Source organism: Choloepus didactylus, chromosome 5 (assembly GCF_015220235.1).
Source record: "Choloepus didactylus isolate mChoDid1 chromosome 5, mChoDid1.pri, whole genome shotgun sequence".
In the NCBI taxonomy this organism is placed as follows: Eukaryota; Metazoa; Chordata; class Mammalia; order Pilosa; family Megalonychidae; genus Choloepus; species Choloepus didactylus.
This window is the reverse complement of record NC_051311.1, coordinates 38813547-38832191: the sequence shown is the minus strand read 5'-3', so window position 1 is coordinate 38832191 and position 18645 is coordinate 38813547. Positions and strand designations below refer to the sequence as shown.

General features: G+C 40.2%; 1 protein-coding gene across 1 annotated transcript in view; it reads left to right on the top strand.

Annotated features, from left to right (window-relative positions):
- Window positions 1-201: 201 nt before the first annotated feature.
- Window positions 202-18645, top strand: part of ZNF862 (zinc finger protein 862) — a 44851-nt gene continuing 26407 nt past the window's right edge. The window contains exons 1-4 of the mRNA XM_037835865.1: window positions 202-436; window positions 13570-13681; window positions 15200-15304; window positions 16559-17256. Coding sequence (XP_037691793.1) covers window positions 413-436; window positions 13570-13681; window positions 15200-15304; window positions 16559-17256 — 939 coding nt within the window. The 5' untranslated portion in view covers window positions 202-412. The remainder of the gene's footprint in view (window positions 437-13569; window positions 13682-15199; window positions 15305-16558; window positions 17257-18645) is intronic.

Here is an 18645-nt window from a genome sequence, read left to right as displayed (position 1 = left end):
GTGGGGATGTTACGTAGCAACCTTCGCCAGGGAAGAAGGCAAGAAGGGCACAAAGCAACCAGAACGCCACATTCCGGTAGCTAATAAAGACCTTGAGAGCCGCTTACCAGCACTACGCCTCCCGAGGGGCCCCGCCGTCTCGGAGCTAGGCGGCTGCCGTAAAGCTGTTCATTCGGCACGACGCTAGTCCCACTCCGCTCCTTTCAGGGCTCGACGAAAGCTCCCGCCTCCCGGGTCTGGGAGAGCGAAGCGAAGTTCCCGGGCCGCGCTCCCTCCCCGCCAGGACGCCCTCCCCGTCCCGGGACCCTAGTTTCCAAGGTGGTCGCGGTGGCGGCATCCTCAGACCAGGTCGCGGGGGGAGAGGGCGACCTGGAGGCAGTCGGGGTCAGCACAGGCCACCGAATGCGGGGTCATGGAGCCCAGGGAATCGGGGAAGGTAGGACTGGAAGGGCCCTCGGGTCGCCCATCCCCTCCCTTTGATCCCTGATCTGGGCTCTGGCGAGGCGGTGCCGGACAAGCGGAGTCCCCTCAGATGAGCCTTGCAGGAAGGGAGTCGCCCGTCCGTGCCCCTCTCTTCCTCCGTACTTTTGTGGCCGCCTTTAGGCCGGTGTCAAGGGGAGAAGCGGACGCACCAACTCCGACTCTCGCGCATCCTCCCGGGTCCCCTTCCTATCCGCGGTCCTCTGGCAAGTGGCCGCTCTGTTGATGCTGGGCTGGGTGACCCGCTAAGTGGAGTGATGCCAGAGTGCTTCCTGTTTCCTTGCCACCACCGTTGGTGTTTCGAAGAGGTCGGGACTGCTTTAAGGCTTTGAGGCTGAATGGGATGCCAGTGGGAACCAAAGGATAGGGATCGCCAAGAGACAAGGATGAGGGCTTGGATCTGCCTTTATCCAAGAAAGGGCCGAAACCAAAAAAAGAGGTCATCTGGCATGTTTTTTTGTTGTTGTTGTGTTTTTGTTTTTGTCGTCTTCTGTTTCTAGCTTATTTACAATTGTTTCTAGCCATATAGGCATTGCTAAGAAGCGTATTCCATAAATTTGCTTTAAGCCTTGGGCGTGAGGCTTTGAGTTGGAGGAAAATGTGGTGTGGAAGTGCTTGCGAGTAGTGTTAAATGGGTTTGACAGGACAGCTAGAGGCCTGAGGCAGTGTCAGCCAACCAACAGGGTTGTAGACACGTTGATTTGGATACAATGGCAGCCTCTTGGTACTAAGATCTTTCTGGATGTTTTTTGCTGCCAATTCTTGAGCAGTTGTTTCTTCTTTGGCACAGAAGGGATTCCCTCAACAAACACTTTTGAGTATTTGTGGAGTCCCTACTTTAAAAAAAATTGTTCATTTAATAAACGTGTGGCCTGTGATTTACATTGAACTGGATGCTGGAAGTACAAGGATAAATATGAACTGTCCACTTTCCTCATATAATTCACATGGAATTTTCGCTGCGACAACTTGGACAAATCTGGAAGCCACTAGCCCACAGGCAAAAGAGAAAAGATCATGAGTTTATTTTAATGCTGTAGTTTTTCATGGAAAAACAGGGAAAGTATCTGGATTACAAAAGAAGTTTTTACTTGCTTAAACATCTCTTCCATCCTCCCTCCCCTCCACAAGCTACAGCAATGTATTATCTAGATGAAACAACCTACAGAATACATAGTCCAAGCTCAAAAGAACCTAACTAAAGAAAGATTAAGGTGAACTATGCCCCATATTAGTTTCTACTGACCCTGATTTTGGAAAAGGGGGGACAAAATGTAGTCAAGAAGAAGGATTATTAAAAAAAAGAAAAAATAGCAACAAGAATTTGAATTAGATTTGCAAATTTGGGCCCTTCTACTTCTGAGAGTGATTTGAGGTTGATTTCTAAGCTGTTCTGCCTAGATCTAGGCTTTATTAGCCTTTAATAGGAGAAGAGAGAAGTACAAACATTTTGGGAGATCAAGGAGTAATTCAATGTCCTTTTCAGGCCCAACCATTAATTCCTGAGGAATTAAACCCTTAATACTGGAAATTTCACCCTTGATACTGCTAATCTTGACTGCAGAGTGTCTCAGAAGTCTCTCACCCATTCCAAGTGCATCCATTTTCTAACCTTGGAAATGAAAAATTTTTTCAAAGATAATGAAATAAAGTGATTGCAAAACAAACTGCTAGCGTAAGATGTATTGCAAACAAGTAACAATAATTAAAGCCTGAGTGGAATAGCTGTGCTATTCAGCTCCATTCTGATTATCGATTTTTGGATGAGAGACCAGGAGTCCAGTTAAGATGGTGGCTTTGTCTATTATTAAAGTTTTTCTTTGGTGGTATTTAGCAATATTTATTAACTAAAAGCAATCTTGGGCCATTGGGTTGGGTGTCATTGTCAGAATAATGGATAGAGGTCAAAGACTTCCCCATCATACTCTATCCCATTATCTAGTTTTATTTTCTTCCCAGCCCATATCACTATACAAAATTATCACATTAATTTATTTATTTACATATTTATTGCCTTTACTGTTCCCTATATTTCCAGCCAGTACAGTGTAGTAGTGCCTTGTATTTAATAGGTTCTCAGAAAGTATTTTTAGAATGAATGAGCCATAAAATAGCATCACCACAGAGGCCCTTATGCTACAGGGAGTGGGCTTTATGAAGGACACTGCAATCTAATACCTCATGTCCCCTCTTGAGAGACTGTACTGATGATGCTGCCAAAGAGGAGTCTGTATATGTATTTATTGCCTCAACGTTTCTGTTTCCTAGCCCTCTCTGTCTCCCATAGAAGTGGTCATGCCTCTTTTTTTTCCTTTGGACACAATTCTTTTATTGTACTTACGTAACAGTTGTCTGTCACCTCTTGATAGATTTTAACCTCCTTGAGAATAGAAAGTATCTTTCATATCTTTCTATCACCATGCACCAAGCACATAGAGACACTTAAATAATAAATGTATGTGAGTGAAAAAAGAAATTAATTGCCTAGAAATACCTTCTGTATAATATGGTGCCAAGGTGAGGAATGGTATTGGTGAGGGGAGCTGTAGTTATAAAATGAACCAATCATCATCTGCTTCCTAAGGGCCAGGCTTTGTGAGTAATAAAGTCTTCCTTGCTCGGGGAAAGGAGATGCTTGGGCAAAGTGTTTAGAATAAGCTCCATGAAAGAGGTGGAATGTGAATAGGAACTTGACTGGTGGGTAGACTGTAAGTAGGGGGAGGGAAATGGTTAGGGGATCTAAAGATTGGATGTATAGAGGTAGGAAAGGTGCAAGATATGTTGAATGACTGCAATTATACTAATCTGGCTGGAGTAGAGATTTTAGGTGGGTCAATAAGTAGAGCTAAGCTTGGGAAGGTGGGTTAGATTCTTATTGAGGGGACCTTGGTGCTGAACTGAGAAATCAGAACTTTACCCTGTAGACAGTAGGAACCATTAAAGTAGAACATCCACAGATATTCCTTGCATTAAGCATAGATAAGGAATTCCACTTATTCAAGCAGATTTGTGTTTTCTTTAGAGTGCAGTCAACTGCAGTTAGAAGGCTCTTGCCATAATGCTGGTTACAAGAGATACAAGTGTTAGTATAACCACTCTTTTAAGGAAGTCACTTCTTTATTATCTAACCATTCAGTTCTGACCATATTCATCATCATTGTGGAGCTCATCAGCCAAAGTAAGATGTCTCCTGGTTTTTGCTATGCCCACCTGTTCACTCTAGAGGAAAGGGTTGGTATAAATAGGGAGCCCTACATTGTACACATATTTTTTTTCCTGCCCCAATCTGAAGAGGTTGCACTCTAGGCCTGGTGTACAACAGTCACCCCAGGATTTCCCTTCAGGATCATCTTGAGGATTCTGTTCATCTCTTCCCAATGTTGGATCTCCTTTGGCTATATCCTGTGCACACTCCTTTCCTGTTTTCCTGCTTTGTTTTAGTGAAGCACACCCCCCAATAAGCTTTTGGAAATATAATTACATTTTTCTGTGGAAGACACTCTGAGGGCAAAATGTTGTTTAAAACATGCACTTTTGGCAGTACAATTCCATTTTTGTTTTTAAAACTGTTCATTGATTCATATTCATAAACAAAAGGCTAGAATATTAGATGCCAAATATTATTAGTAATTATTTTTGAGTGAGGGGATTGTGGGTGATCATAAAACATTTTTATGCTCGCTTCTATTGTCTAAATTTTCTGCAGTGAACATGTATTGATTCATCATAAGAAAAATACTCCAATTACTTTTTAAATTTACAATTCAATAGCCACTAACAGTTATCTATGTTATTCTTCTCAAGAAGCTTCTACTATTTAAGTTAAAATAGGTATTTCATGTGCTTGAAATTTGAGTGTAAAGTTACAGGCAATTTTAAAGAAATGTACTAGAATTTATAAATGGAAATGAATACCGCCTCCTTCAGATTTGTCACCTTGGAAAGATTTATACTTATTCCAGGGATGCTGCCATTTCCATAAATGTTGTTTTACTTAGGAATGGGGGAATTATTTATTTGTTTGTTTATAATTTATTTACTTTTTTTTCTAATTTTATTGAGATATATTCTCATACCATGCAGTCATACAAAGCATACAATCAGTTCACAGTACAACCATATAGTTGTGCATCCATCACCAAAATTAATTTTTGAACATTTTCATTACCACACACACAAAAGTAATAAGAATAAAAATTAAAATGAAAAAGAACAATTAAAGTGAAAAAGAACAATTAAAGTAAAAAAGAACACTGGATGCTTTTTTTTTTTTTTTTTGCCCCTGTTTTTCTACTCATCCATCCATACACTGGACAAAGGGGAGTGTTATCCACATGGCTTTCCCAATCACATTGTCACCTTTCATAGTCTACATTGTTATAATCGTCTTCAAGGTTCAGGGGTTCTGGGCTGTAGTTTGATACTTTCAGGTATTTACTGCTAGCTGTTCCAATTCATTAGAACCTAAAAAGGGTTGTCTATATTGTGCGTAAGAGTGCCCACCAGAGGGACCTCTCAGCTCCTTTTGGAATCTCTCAGCCACTGAAACTTATTTCGTTTCCTTTCAAATCCCCCTTTTGGTCAAGAAGATGTTCTCCATCCCATGATGCCAGGTCCAGATTCCTCCCCGGCAGTCATATTCCATGTTGCCAGGGGTATTTACACCCCTGGGTGTCAGATCCCATGTAGGGGGGAGGGCAGTGATTTCATCTGCCAAGCTGGCTTAGCTAGAGAGAGAGGGCCACATCTGAGCAACAAAGAGGCATTCAGGAGGAGACACTTAGGCACAATTATAGGCAGGCCTAGACTCTCCTTTGCAGTAACAGTCTTCCCAAGGGCAAGTCCTGTGATTGAGGACTCAGCCCATCAAACCACCAGTCCCCAGTGTCTGAGCACATCAGCAACAATCAAGGTGGGGAAGCCCAACACCCCTGCATTCTCCCCCAGCAATGTTCACATTAGTGGTAGCATATAATATTTCCCTTTTTGAGCCTGGCTTATTTAGCTCAGCATTATGTCTTCAAGGTTCATCCAAGTTGTCATATGTTTCACAACATCATTCCTTCTTATTGCTGCATAGTATTCGATTGTGTGTGTACACCACATTTTATTTAACCACTTATCTGTTGAAGGACATTTGGGTTGTTTCCATCTCTTGGCAATTGTGAATAATGCTGCTATGAATGTTGGCATGCAGATATCTGTTCGCGTCACTGCTTTCAGATCTTCCGGGTTTATACCCAGAAGTGCAATTGCTGGATCGAAGGGTAACTCTATATCTAGTTTTCTAAGGAAATGCCAGACTGTCTTCCAGAGTGGCTGAACCATTATACAGTCCCACCAACAAAGAATAAGAGTCCCAATTTCTCCACATCCTCTCCAGCATTTGTAGTTTTCTGTTTGTTTAATGGCAGCCATTCTAATTGGTGTGAGATGGTATCTTGTAGTCTTAATTTGCGTCTCTCTAATAGCTCGTGAAGCTGAACATTTTTTCATGTGTTTCTTGGCCATTTGTATTTCCTCTTCAGAGAACTGTCTCTTCATATCTTTTGCCCATTTTATAATTGGGCTGTCTGTACTATTGTCATTGAGTTGTAGGATTTCTTTATATATGCAAGATAGCAGTCTTTTGTCAGATACATGGTTTCCAAAAATTTTTTCCCATTGAGTTGGCTTCCTCTTCACCTTTTTGACAAATTTCTTTAAGGTACAGAAACTTCTAAGCTTGAGGATTTCCCTTTTATCTATTTTTTCCTTTGTTGCTTGAGCTTTGGGTGTAAGGTCTAGGAAGTGACCTCTTAATACAAGGTCTTGAAAATGTCTCCCTACATTATCTTCTAGGAGTTTTATGGTATTGTCTTTTATATTGAGGTCTTTGATCCACTTTGAGTTAATTTTTGTGTAGGGGTGAGGTAGCGGTCCTCTTTCATTCTTTTGGATATGGATATCCAACTCTCCCAGCCCCATTTGTTGAAAAGACTTATGCTTCAGTTCATTGGCTTTGGGGGCCTTATCAAAGATCAGTCAGCCATAGATCTGGGGGTCTATCTCTGAATTCTCAATTCGATTCCATTGATCGATAATATCTATCTTTGTGCCAGTACCATGCTGTTTTGACTACTGTGGCTTTATAGTAAGCGTCAAAGTCAGGGAGTGTAAGTCCTCCCACTTCATTTTTCTTTTTTAGAGTGTTTTCAGCAATTTGAGGCATCTTTTCTTTCCAAATAAATTTGGTAACTAGCTTTTCCAAGTCTGCAAAGTAGGTTGTTGGAATTTTGATTGGGATTGCATTATTGCATTGAATCTGTAGATGAGTTTGGGTAGAATTCACATCTTAATGACATTTAGCCTTCCTATCCATGAACATGGACTATTTTTCCATATTTTAAAGTCCCTTTCTATTTCTTAGTAGAGTTATGTAGTTTTCTTTGTATAGGTCTTTTACATCTTTGGTTAAGTTTATCCCTAGGTACTTGGTTTTTTTAGTTGCTGTTGAAAATGCTATCTTTTTCTTGAGTGTTTCTTCACTTCTTTCATTTCTAGCATATAGAAACATTACTGACTTATGTAGATTAATCTTGTATCCCACTACTTTGCTAAATTTGTTCATTAGCTCCAGTAGCTGTATCATCGATTTCTCAGGGTTTTCCAGATATAAGATCATATCATCTGCAAATAATGACAGTTTTACTTCTTCCTTTCCAATTTGGATGCCTTTTATTTCTTTGTCTTGCCGGATTGCCCTGGCTAGCACTTATAGCACAATGTTGAATAACAGTGGTGACAGTGGACATCCTTGTCTTGTTCCTGATCTTAGAGGGAAGGCTTTCAGTCTCTCACCATTGAGTACTATGCTGGCTGTGGGTTTTTCATATATGCTCTTTATCATATTGAGGAAGTTTCCTTCAATTCCTACCTTTTGAAGTGTTTTTATCAAAAAGCGATGTTGGATTTTGTCAAATGCTTTTTCAGCATCTATTGAGATGATCATTTGATTTTTCTCTTTTGATTTGTTAATGTGTTGTATTACCTTGATTGATTTTCTTATGGTGAACCATCCTTGTGTGCCTGGAATGAACCCCACTTGGTCATGGTGTATGATTTTTATAATGTGTCTTTGGATTTGATTTGCAAGTATTTTGTTCAGAATTTTTGCATCTATATTCATTAGGGAGATTGGCCTGTAGTTTTTCTTTTTTGAGGCATCTGTGCCTGGTTTTGGTATTAGATTGATGTTAGCTTCATAAAATGTGTTAGGTAGTGTTCCATTGTCTTCAGTGTTTTGAAATAATTAAGTATGATTGGTGTCAGTTCTTTTTGGAAAGTTTGGTAGAATTCCCCTATGAAGCCATCTGGCCCTGGGCATTTATTTGTGTGAAGTTTTTTGATGACTGACTGGATCTCTTTGCTTGTGATTGGTTGGTTGAGGTCTTCTATTTCTTCTCTGGTCAGTCTAGGTTGTTCATATGTTTCCAGGAAATTGTCCATTTCCTCTATATTATCCAGTTTGTTGGCATACAGTTGTTCATAGTAATCCTCTTATAATTTTTTTAATTTCTTTGGTATCTGTGGTAATGTCACCTTTCTCATTCATTATTTTGTTTATATGGGTCTTCTTTCTTTTTGATTTTGTCAGTCTAGCTAGGGGCTTGTCAATCTTGTTGATCTTCTCAAAGAACCAACTCTTGGTGTTATTTATTCTTTCTATTGTTTTTTTGTTCTCTATGTCATTTATTTCTGCTTTAGTCCTTGTTATTTCTTTTCTTCTACTTGGTTTGGATTAGTTTGCTGTTCATTTTCTAGCTTCTTCAGTTGCACCATTAGTTCTGTGATTTTAGGTGTTTCTTCCTTTTTGATGTATGCATTTAGTGCTATAAACTTCCCCCTCAGTACCGCTTTTGCTGCATCCCATAGGTTTTGATATGTTGTGTTCTCATTTTCATTTGTTTCTATATATTTAGCAATTTCTCTTGCTATTTCTTCTTTAACCCACTGATTGTTTAAGAGTGTGTTGTTTAACCTCTAGGTATTTTTTAATTTTCTAAGTCTCTGATGCTTATTGACTTCTAATTATATTCCATTGTGGTCAGAGAATGTGCTTTGAAAAATTCCAATTTTTTTTTTAATTTATTGAGGCTTGTTTCATGTCCCAGAATATGGTCTATTCTGGAGAAAGTTCCGTGGGCACTAGAGAAGAATGTGTATCCTGATGATTTGGGATGTAATGTTCTATATATGTCTTTTAAATCAAATTCATTTATCAGATTGTTTAGGTTTTCAATTTCCTTATTGGTCTTCTGTCTAGTTGTTCTATCTATAGGAGAGAGTGATGTGTTGAGGTCTCCCACAATTATTTTGGAAACATCAGTTGCTTCCTTTAGTTTTGCCAGTATTTGTCTCATGTATTTTGTGGCACCACGATTGGGTGCATAAACATTTATGATTGTTATTTCTTCTTGTTGAATTGCCCCTTTTATTAGTATGTGGTGGCTTTCTTTGTCCCTCTTAACGTCCTTGCATTTAAAGTCTATTTTATCTGAGGTTAATATTGCTACACCTGCTTTCTTTTGGCTGTAGCATGCATGAAATATTTTTTTCCATCCCTTCACTTTCAATTTCTTTGTGTCCCTGTGTCTAAGATGAGTCTCTTGTATGCAAGATATTGATGGTTCATATTTTTTGATCCATTCTGCCAATCTATATCTTTTAATTGGGGAGTTTAATCCATTTACATTCAACGTTATTACTGTGAAGGCATTTCTTGAATCAGCTATCCTATCCTTTGGTTTATGTTTGTCAGATATATTTTTCCCCTCTCTCTCTTATTGTCCTTTAATGAACCAATATTGAATCTCTTTGTGCTGAACCTTTCTCCATCTTTCTCTCTCCTTTCTTTGTTTCTCTGTCGGTAGGGCCCTCTTTAGTGTCTCAAGTAGGGCACATTTTAATAGCAAAGTCTCTCAGCATTTGTTTGTCTGTGAAAAATTTAAGCTCTCCCTCAAATTTGAAGGAGAGCTTTGCTGGATAAAGAATTCTTGGTTGGAAATTTTTCTCTCTCAGAATTTTAAATATGTCATGCCACTGCCTCCTCACCTCCATGGTGGCTGTTGAGTAGTCACTACTTAGTCTTATATTGTTTCCTTTGTATGTGGTGGATTGCTTTTCTCTTGCTGCTTTCTGAACTTGCTCCTTCTCTTCAGTATTTGACAGTCTAATCAGAATCTGTCTTGGAGTGGGTTTATTTGGATTTATTCTATTTGGAGTTCACTGGGCATTTATGCTTTGTGTATTTATGTTGTGTAGAAGGTTTGGGAAGTTTTCCCCAACAATTTCTTTGAATACTCTTTCTAGACCTTTACCCTTCTCTTCCCCTTCTGGGACACCAATGATTCTTCTATTTGGATGTTTTATTTTATCTATCATATCCCTGAGGTCCATTTCGATTTTTTTTATTTTTTTCTCCACTCTTTCTTTTGTTCTTTCATTTTCCATTTTGTTGTCCTCCAGGTCACTGATTTGTTGTTCAGCTTCCTCTAGTCTTATACTGTGAGTATCCAGAATCTTTTTAATTTGGTTGACAGTTTCTTTTATTTCCATAAGATCATCTATTTTTTTTTACTCTTGCAATTTCTTCTTTATGCTCTTCTGGGGTCTTCTTCATGTCCTTTATATCCTGTGCCATGCTCTCATTGTTTGTCTTTAGTTCTTTGATTAATTGCTACAAGTACTGCGTCTCTTCTGATCTTTTGATTTGGGTGTTTGGGTTTGGGTTATCCATATTATCTGCTTTTTTCATATGCTTTAAAATTGTCTGTTGTTTTTGGCCTCTTGGCATTTGCTTAACTTGATAGGGTTCTTTTAGGATATGTAGGCTAATTCAAAGTCTAATCTCTAATTTCTCAGATCTACAGCTTGGTGGCATACACTTTCTCTAACTAACCAGCAGGTGGCGTCCGTGAGCCACTGTTCTAGTTTGCTAATGCCAGAATGCAAAACACCAGAGATGGATTGGCTTTTGTAAAAGGGGTTTATTTGGTTACACAGTTAACAGTCTTAAGGCCATAAAGTGTCCAAGGTAACGCATCAACAATCGGGTACCTTCACTGGAGTATGGCCAATGGCGTCCGGAAAACCTCTGTTAGCTGGGAAGGCATGTGCCTGGCGTCTGCTCCAAGTTCTGGTTTCAAAATGGCTTTCTCCCAGGATGTTCCTCTCTAGGCTGCAGTTCCTCAAAAATGTCACTCTTAGTTGCACTTGGGGTATTTGTCCTCTCTTAGCTTCTCCAGAGCAAGAGGCTTTCAATGGCCATCTTCAAACTTTCTCTCATCTGCAGCTCCTGTGCTTTCTTCAAAGTGTCCCTCTTGTCTGTAGGTCCCCTTCAAAACATCCCTCACAGCTGCACTGAGTTCCCTCTGCCTGTCAGCTCATTTATATGGCTCCACTGATCAAGGCCCACCCAATGGGCAGGCCAGCACTCCATGGAAATTATCCAATTAGAGTCATCACCCACAGTTGGGTGGGGCACATCTCCACAGAAACACTCAAAGAATTACAATCTAATCAACACTGATAATGTCTGCCCACACAAGATTACATCAAAGATAATGGCGTTTGGGGGACACAATATATTCAAACTGGCACAGCCACCTATTCTCCTCAAGCCAGTTCTCCCCAACTTTGTCTTTGTGGTGTGTGGGGGTCTGATTCTTGTGGGAATCCAATTGTTGCACTAAGTTTGGGTGTGTTGTTGGTGCTGTCAGCCCTGAATGTGGGGTGTGTGTCTGAGCTGTTAGGGAGGGAGGGCAGCTTTAATAATCAATCCTCCCAGGTGTTTCTGGAGATTTGAGGCTGTTGTAAGAGTCTAAACCTTCAGTTCAGTCTCACCACAGATTGTCTCTGCCGCTGACCCACAAGTCCTTGGTATTGGCATATGGTCCCTGGGATTTCCGACTGGGTCCCTCTTCCAAGCCATGCCCTTCTAGGGCCTCTGCTGAGGGAAGGCTGTGCTACGTCACAAATGCATGCCATCCCTCAAGGGAAGTTCTGGGCTGCCGGGCCGCGTAGGGGCATTCCCAGCCTGCTGAAAGGATGGGGCGTGTTAATTTCTCCCTTTTCGCAGAGCTCCGCCTTCTTAGCTTCGGGACTATTAGCTGTGGATGCGCAACAGGCTGTTGTCCACTCCCGATGTTGTGGTGTGTGTGCGTGATGCTGGAAACACTTCCCATCACACTGGGTTTTTTGGTACGGCTCTGGGCTGTGGCGCCAGCGCCAGGTAGGAGCATTCCCAGCCCGCAGGGAAGATGGCTGTAAGAGGTGTGGTTTTTTTCCCCTTTTGGCTCACCTCTGCCTTCCTCACTCCGAGACAATTAGCAGTGGGTGTGTGAAAGGCTATCTTCCATGCCAGATATTGAGGAGAGCCCACAGCCCGTTCCTGCCCCGCTTCACTGTGCGATTCTCGCTGCCATATCCGCACCCGCTTTTGGGTTTCTTTTAAAAAAGGACTAGTCCAACTCCAAACACCAACCCACGGTTTCCCCACACCACAGTGTGGCTGCTGGATATTCAGTGGCTTACTCACTCGTTTCAGAATGCAGCCTCCCAGTTTCACCAAGTGCACGGTCCCTGTGGATTTAGCAGACTTTGTCCAGCTGGTGCATCACTGGAACTGGTGTTCTGGGTCACTTTCTAGCTTTTATCTAGTATTTTTCATGGAGGTGTTTTTTTGCCTGTCTCTCCTAACTGCCGTCTTCTGGAAGTCCCCTATTTACTTTTATTTCTTTGATGAGGTGATACATTTTCATAGTACAAAATTAAAAAGGATAAACAGAGAATAGTTTCTATTTCCTTTTGATTATTTCTTTTGTAACTCTTCTTGTTTTCCAGCTGCAATATCTTACCTATCTGACACTACTGATGATAGTTGCTTTTTAAAAATTTTCTTCTTCATGCTTCATCTCCATTTCTTCAGTTCTTCAGTTCCTTTTTTTTTTTTTTTAATTTTTATTTTCTCTGTCTGTTTTGAGCTCTGTCATCCCTGTTAGGGCCTTTCCTCATATGTCTGGAAGTCCAGTTGTTTACCAGTGAAGGACCAAAAATCTTAAGTGGGAGCTTTTTTGAGCACATGGAGAGCAGGGGGTGGGAGTGGGGGGTTGTCAACTTGGAGCCGCCATGGAAGGGAATCTAGGTAGGCACTTGTGGAGAACAGCTTTCCTCCAACTGATCATTTTAGCTTACCTGCCTTTACTCTCAGGACAGAGTTTTCTGGTGCTGCCAGATCCTGAGCCTTTTGAGGACTTAGCGGTATAAATTGGGTTTTTTTCTCAGCTGTGCCCACTGCCAGATGAGGATTCAGTTTTCTTGGATCTGCCCAGTTACTTTTTCATCTGCTTTCCAAGTTTCCGAAATTGTATTGCTACTGTCTCCCCTCTTGTGCTCCCCGTTCTTGAGGGTTTTGGGTTTTAGTCTTCTTTTAAATTCACAGAGAGGGAACAAGATTAAATATACCTTTTCAGTCCGCCATCTTAATCCAGAACTCCCCCAAAGGTTTTCTGAAACACCCTCCCCTTTTTGGTGGAATAGATCTACTTTACAGGCTCCACAGATTGTAGTTCTCAGCTCTAAAGCATTCCCTATTTTGATCATCGACTTCATTTAGTCACAGTTCTAAATAACTTGATTATTTCTGGAAATCAGATAAATCCTCCTAGATGAGGATTTACCATATTCAAAATCATGCAAAAGAATGTGCTATAAGTGGTTGTTTAGGGTACAGGCTGAGAAGTAATGGGTCATAAGATGAAGAGCATACAGGGAAAGGATCATGAAATTTTTGACACTAGTTGTCACCATTCTTTATGACTCTATTTTGTTCAATGTGTAGCAATTCCCAGAAGAAGGAGTCTCGTTCACACTGTCATTTGCATGAGAGAGATGGGGTGTGGAGGTCATGTATGTAGATTGGCTGTGCCCTCTTCCTTTGTCTGGTACAGTCCCAGTGTATGGGTGCCCCTCAGGTTGTCCTGAAAACTGGTATGGAAGATAACTCTATGGAAGAAGTTGGTGCTTAGAGGGTGTTATTTTTCCTTTCAGGCTCCTGTGACGTTTGACGACATCACAGTATACTTGCTTCAGGAGGAATGGATGCTGCTAAGTCAGCAACAGAAGGAGATCTGTGGTTCTGACAAGCTAGTGGCACCACTGGGTATGGATTCCTGTTGGCTTCCCCACCACCGTGAAAACAGATCAGGATTTCTAACCCTATCCAGGCCAGGACATACTTGAGAATTTTCTGGGATCTTACCATTTTTTTCAGCCATCTTTATACTACCCATTTGCTCAGTCCCATATCTTAGTAGCACATGAATTCACACACCACCCTTTCTCTTTTAATTGGTTAAGAGAGGTTGGAAATCCAACATGTCAAGGCTAGATCTTGAAGTCTGTTTCCTTGATGACTCAAGATATTCCAAGGAACCTTCCTGTGGATCTGGGAAGCTGCAAGGTGAACTTCATTTCAGGTTCCCATAGAACACTGGAGGTGGTTAAACTGTGGTAGAAAGAGCATCAGATTTGGCATTTGAAAGTCTGTTCTCAGTCCCAATTCTACCACTTAATACTTGTGTGACTTTGACCAAGTCCTTTAACCTTTTTTAAGTCTCAGTTTCCTTCCTCATAGGGTTGTTGTAGAGATTTGATGAGAAAAAATAATTAAAAACTTTTTTGCAGATGTGGGTATTTTTAATCCTTTCTATTTTCTGAATGTTGTCTTCCCTCTGCTGATATGGGTAGACTGTGAGGACAAAGGTATTGTATTTCAACATGTCTGTACATGCATGTGCACTATTTTCTGATTTCAAATTCATGGCTAACTACCATTCCTTTCTTTTCTTATTTTCATCTTGGTCCCTGGCTAAAGGTTATGGGAGCAACAGTTTGCTCTCTGTGGGTAAAGGATTGTAGCTGGGTTGGCTCTCCCGGTACCTGCTAAAAAAAAGGGTTTAAAAATCATTGGCTATGACTGCGTGGTATGTGAATATATCTCAATAAAATGAAGATTAAAAAAAAAAAATCATTGGCTCTTCTAAATCAGAAGTTGCAAAGTTGTAGCTCATGGGCCAGATTTGGCCCACACATTGTTTTGTTTTGTTTTGTTTTGTTTTTTTACTTTCACTGGTTTTGTTTGGCTTCTTAAAATATTTAAATAAGTTGCCAATATTAACCATTGGGAATTTCCACATAAATATATGGGTTTCTGGCTTCTCTTTAAAAATGGGAAAGTCTGGCAGTGCTGAGTCTGCATTACTGCCTGGCAGCCTGGGGTTGAGTAGCAGCTTCCCCTGCCCCCACCTCAAGGTCTGAGTCTTCTAGATTGCCATTTCCCCAACCCCGGCCTGATTTCCTCAGTTATCTGACTGGTATGACCCCTCTCAGCATTTCAGTTTGTGTGCCTCTGTTCTGACCAGTTTTTTCTATACCTCTTTAGTCTCAAAGAGGTGCACAGAGCCTTGCTTGTGCCCCTCATTGCTTTTACAGTCCCGCATTCTTGTAGGACCCTCACAAATATCTGAGTTCCTAAAACACTACCCTAAAGCATCAGGATTCATACTCTTCATCCTTAACCAGTTATCTTACATGCCTGGAGGATGCACAGACAGATCTTTCCTTAATGTTGAAATCTGGAGCCAGGACCTCATAGTGTTTTTCTCTGTTCCTGAATCAGGATCAACTATTGCCAGCCCAGACCTGTTCTATAAGTTTGAGCAAGGGGTGGAGCCATGGCTAGGAAATGTTCAAAGCCAGAGAAATCTCCTGAACCATCACCCAGGTAAATGTGGGCCTGCACTGGAAGGAGGGGTGCTTAGGTGGGGAGAGGGAACAGGAACCTGGGTACAGAACTCCTATCTCCTTCTCCACTTCTCTTTTCTACAAACTTACAAACTAATGCTACTCTTCCCCAATTGACACCTCATCTAAAATATACACACCTCTCCCACCATTGTTCTCCAACCTCTTATCTCCCTTTGTTTTGTTTCTACCTGAAAGTATATGTTTAATTATAATTATATATTATAATATAAGCTCCATGAGGACATGGCTTTGAATTATAGTTTATTTCTGTAACACAATCTAGCCCTAGACTTCTTTTTGATTCTATAAGTATTACAGATGCTGATTTGTTTTGTTTTGTTTTTCCTTGTTTGGCTCTTAATTTTCAACCTACTATCTGTTCATTAACAGCTTTATGCTCAGATTTAGCTACACTTTTGTAGACAGGTCTGTTGGCCCAGGACAAACAATGTTGATTCCTTTGCCACTGGGCATCTGAATTTATGTTAATACATAAGAAATGCTAATAGAGTTGTATAAGCTGACTTTCAACTAAGGAGTGAATAAAGAAACTCCAAGTTTAACTTGAAGAAGAAAACTTTTAGTGAGCTCATGAGAGTTTTCACCTCTTCGAAGGGTTGCAGTGTGAGAGAGGAATTAGACTTGTGTTCCTCTTGACAGATGGATCTGAATCACCGGATAGAAGATACTAAAGGATGGATTGCAGCTTAGGGAAATCTGGAGACCAAAACTGTCTACCCTGGGAGATAGATAGCTGTCTTCCCCTGAAAAGTACTTAAGTAAAATGCCCATGCCTCTCTGTCATGGTACTGCAGAAGGGGTTTCCTGTGGAGTATAGAGCTGTATTATCTGGCTTTAATTATCTTTTTTAAACTAAACTTCTATTGCTTCATTGTTCTTATCTGTAAATAAGTTTTTTGGATCCCTGAAGGTTGTGGATAAATCAAATTGTAAAGATTTCCTTTTTGGTATGTATATCTATCCTTTAAATTAAAGAAAGAAAGAAAGAAAAAGCTTGCTTAAAGCCCATTTAATTTTCTGCTGGATTAGGTAAAGTGAGCTGAGGAATTGTAGGGACTGAAAGGAGGGAATTCAAGTACAGGCCATGTCACTTTTGGCTAAATGTGTGCTTTACATCTTTCATATTTGATGTCTCTGAGTGCCTCTGTGAGTTGCAACAGCTCTAACTACAGGATTCTAAACAAATTCCATTTGTCTCTTTCCTCTAAAGGAAAAAACAAAATGGGCTACATGGAAGATATAGATGTGCAAGGTTCAGCCAGAGAAACTGGACTGTACTTGCCACCCCAGAAGAAAGCCTGTCTTTCTCACTTCAGTACAGAAAGTGAAAACATAGAAGAAGACTGTACAGAAAAAAGCAGAAAGCCTTTAAAACCCCGATCTATCCAGAAGTCATGGTTTGCACAGTTTCCATGGTTGATCATGAATGAGGAGCAGACAGCTCTATTTTGTTCTGCTTGCCGCGAATACTCATCTGTCAGGGACAAGCGATCAAGATTAATAGAAGGTTATACAGGACCATTCAAGGTGGAGACTCTCAAATATCATGCCAAAAGCAAAGCTCACATGTTCTGTGTCAGTGCCTTGGCTGCAAGGGATCCCGTCTGGGCAGCCCGTTTCCAGAGCATCAGAGGGACATCTGGAGATGTACTAACCAGCCCGGAACACCTCTTCAATACAGATTATCACATATTGTACCCTCCGGGTCCTCTGGGAGACTGTGATAACACAGCTGAGCTCTTGCCAAGCTCTGGAGCTGAACTGGAGGGTCCTGGGGGGAATGGAGCAATTTCTGCATTATATCTAGACTGCATTTCAGATTTGAGGCAGAAAGAAATTGCTGATGACATCCACAATTCCTCAGACATTAACATTTTATTTAATGACTTTCCTGATTCCTGCAGTCAGGTAATATGTTTATGATGAATGCTGTATCTTAAAGGGAAGGATTCCTTACTGAGAACAACATACGTTGCATCATGATGATGAAGAAATGATAATAGTGATACTTGCTACTAACATTTTGATGTTATAAGCTAACATGCTTATAATGTAGTAAGCATTGTTTTAAGTACCTTACATGTATTAACTCATTTGAATAAGACAACAGTCCTATTATCTCCTTTGGCAGATTAAAAAACCTAAGAATAGGACAGAGCATTCTAACTATTGTTTTAAAGGGAGTACTTGCCCTCAGAATAATACTCTATATCCAGAATCCAAAATAACCACAGTACTCAATAAGTAATCCACAACCATAGAACCACAGAGCTTTTAAATAATCAAAAATTAAAAAAAAATTTTAACAGTACCCTTGTAATCATTAGAACTTTAAATACTGCAGTTTTTCATATACCTTATTTTATGTAATGTGCTTCTATGAGGCTGGTAGAACAATTATATCACTGGTAGAGTTATTAACTCATCTTGTTAGGAGAAAACTGACGCTCACTGGAGGGAAATGACATATCCCGAGTTAAAAGAGCTATTATGGTACATCCAGGACCTACAACCCAGAGCTCTTGATTGCCAGTTCCATGCTTTCCTTCCATATCCTCAGCACTGTTGGATCCTAAAATACTCTAGTTTTCAACTTAGATTTATTTTGATATTATATAATTCTTTGAAAAGTTGGCCTGTAAGGAAACTATATTAACTGGAATCTTTGATTAACTAGAAACTTCCCCACTTCTCAGCTATTCCATATTAGTAGGATTTTACTACAAATCATTTTTAGTATCCCCTCCAGGATTTCAGTTAGAATAGCTAGATGTTCCTCAGAGCTAACATAGGGGACCAAGCTGAAGTTTAGTAAGTTTGAATTTTTTTTAGAATTGAGCAAAATAACAAAGCTCAATTCTCATCATATTCCCTACTATTCTATGGTATTAGAAACTAATAAACAGGTCTAATCTTTTATAATCTGAATTCATTTAGCAGGAAAGTGTATATAAACCAAGTCACTGAATATAAGCATCTTTAGTTCTTTTTGACTGCTTCTTCTTCTTTCTCATCCCATTGGGGAGTCTAAGGTGCTCCTAGAGGCAGCTGGTTACCTTTATCGTCATCGCTGAGTAGGAGAAACTCCTCTGAGGACTCTAAAAGAATGGGTGCAGTCATAAGGCTCTAGCCATACAGCTGTTTTTTCAATGAGCTTTTATTTTCTCCCAGGAGACTCCAGGTTCTAACTCTACGGTCGTTTGTTTTTTACTTACCAATTCTTACTAATTCAGAGAATTCTACAATTCTCTGAGTTTGTGTTTTGTTTTCATTTTTTTTTTTTTACTTTATATGGAT